This window comes from Ceratina calcarata, unplaced genomic scaffold (assembly GCF_001652005.2).
Source record: "Ceratina calcarata isolate Rehan_Ccalc_2016 unplaced genomic scaffold, ASM165200v1 scaffold4696, whole genome shotgun sequence".
In the NCBI taxonomy this organism is placed as follows: Eukaryota; Metazoa; Arthropoda; class Insecta; order Hymenoptera; family Apidae; genus Ceratina; species Ceratina calcarata.
Genome location: NW_017171085.1, coordinates 1 through 1,162, shown reverse-complemented (window position 1 = coordinate 1,162; position 1,162 = coordinate 1). Strand labels below are relative to the sequence as shown.

General features: G+C 36.0%; 1 protein-coding gene across 1 annotated transcript; it reads left to right on the top strand.

Moving 5' to 3' along the window:
* Positions 1-262: 262 nt before the first annotated feature.
* LOC113464652 (thyrotropin-releasing hormone-degrading ectoenzyme-like) lies at positions 263-727 on the top strand (the record flags this gene model as incomplete). The annotated part of the gene is made up of 1 exon (XM_026815562.1): positions 263-727. A coding segment is annotated over one exon (465 nt), but the record flags the coding sequence as incomplete, so codon positions are not given.
* Positions 728-1,162: the final 435 nt, after the last annotated feature.

The following is a 1,162-nucleotide window of genomic DNA, read 5'->3' as shown; positions in this document are numbered from 1 at the left end:
GTTATTTATCTCATATAGCAAACTAACGATAAAAAATTAAGTTGTTTATTCCAATATTAAGAAACTTGTTCAATTCTGAAATACGTACGACTATAGATGGAACTTACTTTACTTATAAAGTTGTGACATCATGAAATGTCTGCCTCTTATTTTTGTTCCTTGAATTTTTTAAAATGTCAATTCAAAGCATTTTTTGGATACCTAATTACTTTCTGTCTCCGTGTGAATTAAATAAAACCCAATTTTTCTTCCATTTCAACAGATTCTTTGGAACGACTCAATTCGAACCGTCGTACGCTCGACTAGTGTTCCCATGTTGGGACGAGCCCATCTACAAGGCGAAATTCAACATCAGTTTGACGCACGATAAAACACAGCAGGCGATTTCTAATATGGACGTACTAAAAACAGAAGAAGAAGATGACAAGATAACCACTTCATTCAAAGAAACCCCAGTGATGTCTACTTATTTGTTAGCATTCGTGATAGGCAATTATCAATTTAAGGAAGATAAAGTCGGCAACTTCACCTATAGAGTGTGGGCAAGAGAGAACTACATAAATCGGACTGACTACATTTTGAAAACGGGTAGGCAGATCGTGGAACGAATGAATTTGTACACGAATATTTCGTACGAGACATACATGCCAGACAAACTGGATCAAGCTATGGTGAGGGTTTTCTTCCCATCCCTGGGCATGGAGAATTGGGGTCTCGTGATTTACAGGTACTTAGAACTTTACAGGACATCGCGATCAAAGTGCTGTGATTTTATTATTTATCGATCTGACGTAACGGGTTCTAAGTAGAGATTGCTTTCACGATGGGATTAACGATCAACTAGAGTTCGTGGTGCAGAGATAACAAACTCGTAGCATCGAATAAAAAAAATATTTGGGGTCCTCCTTTCCTTGTAATCAGTCACCTAACCGAATTGAACGATCGAATCGCAGGATGCTAAATTATTGTCATTAATAGACTGCGGATCTCATGCATACATAGAAAAAATTTAATGTACCAGAAATATAATGAATGCATGCGATATGCAAAAGTCTGAAGAACGTAGAATGTTTAATACAGATCGTTATTTTCGGAGGATGAAAGGAATCTCAATCTAGATTTCATTTTTTAAATTGACAACACAAATGTTTTTATATTATAT